General features: G+C 46.7%; 1 protein-coding gene across 1 annotated transcript; it reads right to left on the bottom strand.

Moving 5' to 3' along the window:
- Nucleotides 1–298: 298 nt before the first annotated feature.
- On the bottom strand, nt 299–2,614 carry LOC131236115 (uncharacterized). The gene has a single exon (XM_058233249.1). It carries the CDS (start codon nt 2,575–2,577, stop codon nt 742–744), a length of 1,836 nt encoding a protein of 611 aa, XP_058089232.1. The 5' UTR covers nt 2,578–2,614; the 3' UTR covers nt 299–741.
- Between the last annotated feature and the right edge of the window lie 437 nt (nt 2,615–3,051).

A 3,051-nucleotide genomic window follows, 5' to 3' on the forward strand; every position in this document is an offset into this window, starting at 1 on the left:
CAACGTTGCTGTAAGTTAACTTCCAAAACAAATGTTTTATTCAACTAACGTGACAGGTATCTAGAACATCCAAACCGTTAAAATGATGGAAAATTCCGTGAAAAATAATATAAACTAATAATTACTGCAATCCATTTATTAGGTGGGACATAAATATCCATATGAATCATACATCGTCTTTACATTTATTTCAACGGTATATACTTCACTATAAATAGAAATTTCTAATTTTTTGTTCTAGACGATATATACTCATAATTCGAACTACCTTTTTCACGGCTCAGATTTAATATAAATAGAAAGCTTTGTATGTTGTTGAAACATAAAGCAGAGTGACTTAAGTCTGGCAGGCTCTTAGGCCTTGTACACGTGGCATACAAACAACTCATCAATTTAAACCGTCCATATTGCAGTATTCCATGTAGATAGATCACTAGCTTAAAATCAGATTGATTGAACAATCCTAACCATTGATTAATGGACATCCGTTTGTTGAATTCAGACCCTTGATTCCTTTTCTTTGTATAATAATCATATACACTATCCTTTTCCCGTCTTCTTTTCCTTCACCGGACTTTCTACCGTATCAATACTGGGCACAGTTGACTCAGTTTCCAAGTCAAGAACTCATTCGACTCAGTTTCCTTCCTCACCGAGTCGAAACGAGTCATAACGAGTTAGATTGAGTTGAACCGAGTCGGAACGATTTGACCGAGTTTCGAATCCTAATACCCATCAAACTCAGTGCTTGTCGCCACCGTCTGCTGCAATCGACCCATTCTCTCTGTTTCTCTCCACAACCGCTCTCCCATTACCAACGACGGGCCCCATCTCGGCCTCCGCCGCTTCCGCTGCAGCGCGGAACTTGGCATAGATATCGCTCTTGTAGAACTTCCTCGTTCTCATCGCTAGAACGAACGAAGCGAACGATCCGAAAATCGTCACCGCCGTGATTATGATAAAAGAAATCCGGTAACATTGCACACCGGCGCAAGTTAGATCGTCAGATACTGGGCCACGAGCGAAAGCCCTCTGCCTCAGCCCTTCTTTATCGTAGAGATGGCCCGCGACTCTCACGTTGAGAATATACGATCCGATCGGACTCGCCACCGAACCGAAGTTGTACAAGGTCGAGTAGTACTTGAGACCGAAGATCTCAGATATGATGGCGAAAAGCAACGGCCATTGTGCCCCGAAGCAGAATCCGATGATCACAGACGCGAAATAGAGGGACCCAGAAAAAGGGAATGCAATTAGGATATGGCCGACGCAGGATAGGAGGAGGACGAGCGTCAGCATCTGTGGGCGGGGGAATCGGTACCGAGTCAGGACGATCTCGGACACGAACCCAGCCACTACTCGGCCGCAGAAGTTCCATATGCTGATGAGGGAGACGCACGTGCTGATGCTGCGTCGTGGGTAGTCCAATGACTTTCCGATCTGACCCATGTTGTCGATCGCTGTCAGAGTGCCTCCGACGCCGCAGATCGTTGCGAGGAAGAGGATGAGCATGTCGACGCTGAAAAGCGCTTGTAGGATGGTGTAGTCATTGCCTCGCTCCGGCGATTTGAGTTTAGCTATCACGCGCAAAATCATGGATTTTGGTTTGGTGGGTTTCTCTGAAATCTCCAACTTGGGCGGTGGGGGAGGAGTCTCTATCACTGGCAGTGATGGTTTTTCTTCTTTTTCGACGGATATGGTGATCGGAGCTGGATTGTTGATAGATTGGAGGCGGAGTCGCCAGAGCATGAGTTCTTGCCTGATTACGACAGCGAGTGGGAGAAGAAGCATGAGTATGACGATTGCAGTGCTAGCGCCGAACTCAGCTTGAGTGAAATTCACCCGGTTCTGGACGATGATTATAACCATGAGATATCCAGCAAGCGCGAGACCGATGTAGAGAAACGAGTAGAAAACCTTCAGTTCCTTTGGCTGGCTGACGACCTTCATGATTCTGATAGTGTAAAGGAAAACCATTGAAATAGCAGCCGGGAGCCATCCAATGAGGAGAATCAACGACTTAGAATCGTCACCATAGAAGGCGTGATAGAACTGCGTGAGAATCGCGCCGCTGAGGCCGACAAACCCCTTGAGAAGACCCAGCACGACGCCGCGGCTCTCTGGGAAGTTCTTGACGCAGGTAACGAGAGCGCCGGTATTGGCGAAAGATTGGGAATTGGCGCCGATACAGATATAGAGGCACATCTGCCAGACGCGGGGTCGAGCGATTCGGCCTGTGACGGCGAGCCAGATCATGAGGTAGCCTGTTAGATTCATGATGGCGCCGATGGATAGAACAACCCATGGCGGAGTGACTTCGTTGATTAGGCCAGAGAGGATGCCGACGTTGGCGCCGAGGTCTTTGAAGAAGCTGAGAGTGTTGAGAGTCTGTTGGTTGTAGCCCAGCGATTTTTTAATTTCTTCAGAATAGATGGCGAAGATGTAGGTTGCGCCTGCGGCTGACATGATTAGGAAGGCAGCGAACCACATGAACCATCTGCCTCTGATCACGTGAGCTGCGAACTGGACCATTTCGGCCCCGCCCATTGGACCTCTGGCTAACATCTCTGCTACCATCTCTCGCTGAGCTGCGTACACCGATAGAAGAATGTAAAGCTAATCGTCCAGTAAGGATATATATACCGAAAGAAGGGTGTGACGTCGAGAGGGGTGTGGAAATTTGAGCTTTGACTTGTTGATTTTCCTGGCAGGTACGCCGGTTGCCTACTTACGCTCCCACTAGCCACTACCAGTTTGTGTTTTGTGGACCCCACTATGATGTATGTGTTTTATCCATGCTGTTCATCTTTTCTTTTTTCTTTTTTTTTAAAGATTATTTTATGATATGAGCTAACAATGAGGCAGATCTAAATCTCGGGTGGACCTTACTACAGGAAACGTAGTGATTGAACGGTGGTAATTTTAAAAATATTTGGGGCTGTGAAAGTTTTGGAACAAGCAGATATTTGTGTTATCCTTTCAACCGGATCGTTGGGATCTAATCAACGGGTTGGATGGCAAATAAATATTTCAGTGGGCATTAGGAAGTTC

The sequence above is a fragment of the Magnolia sinica genome, unplaced genomic scaffold, assembly GCF_029962835.1.
Source record: "Magnolia sinica isolate HGM2019 unplaced genomic scaffold, MsV1 ctg231, whole genome shotgun sequence".
Lineage (NCBI taxonomy): Eukaryota > Viridiplantae > Streptophyta > Magnoliopsida > Magnoliales > Magnoliaceae > Magnolia > Magnolia sinica.

Coding starts and splice junctions, on each gene's coding strand:
- LOC131236115 (XM_058233249.1), bottom strand. CDS start 2,577: ATGGTAGCAGAGATGTTAGCCAGAGGTCCAATGGGCGGGGCCGAAATG.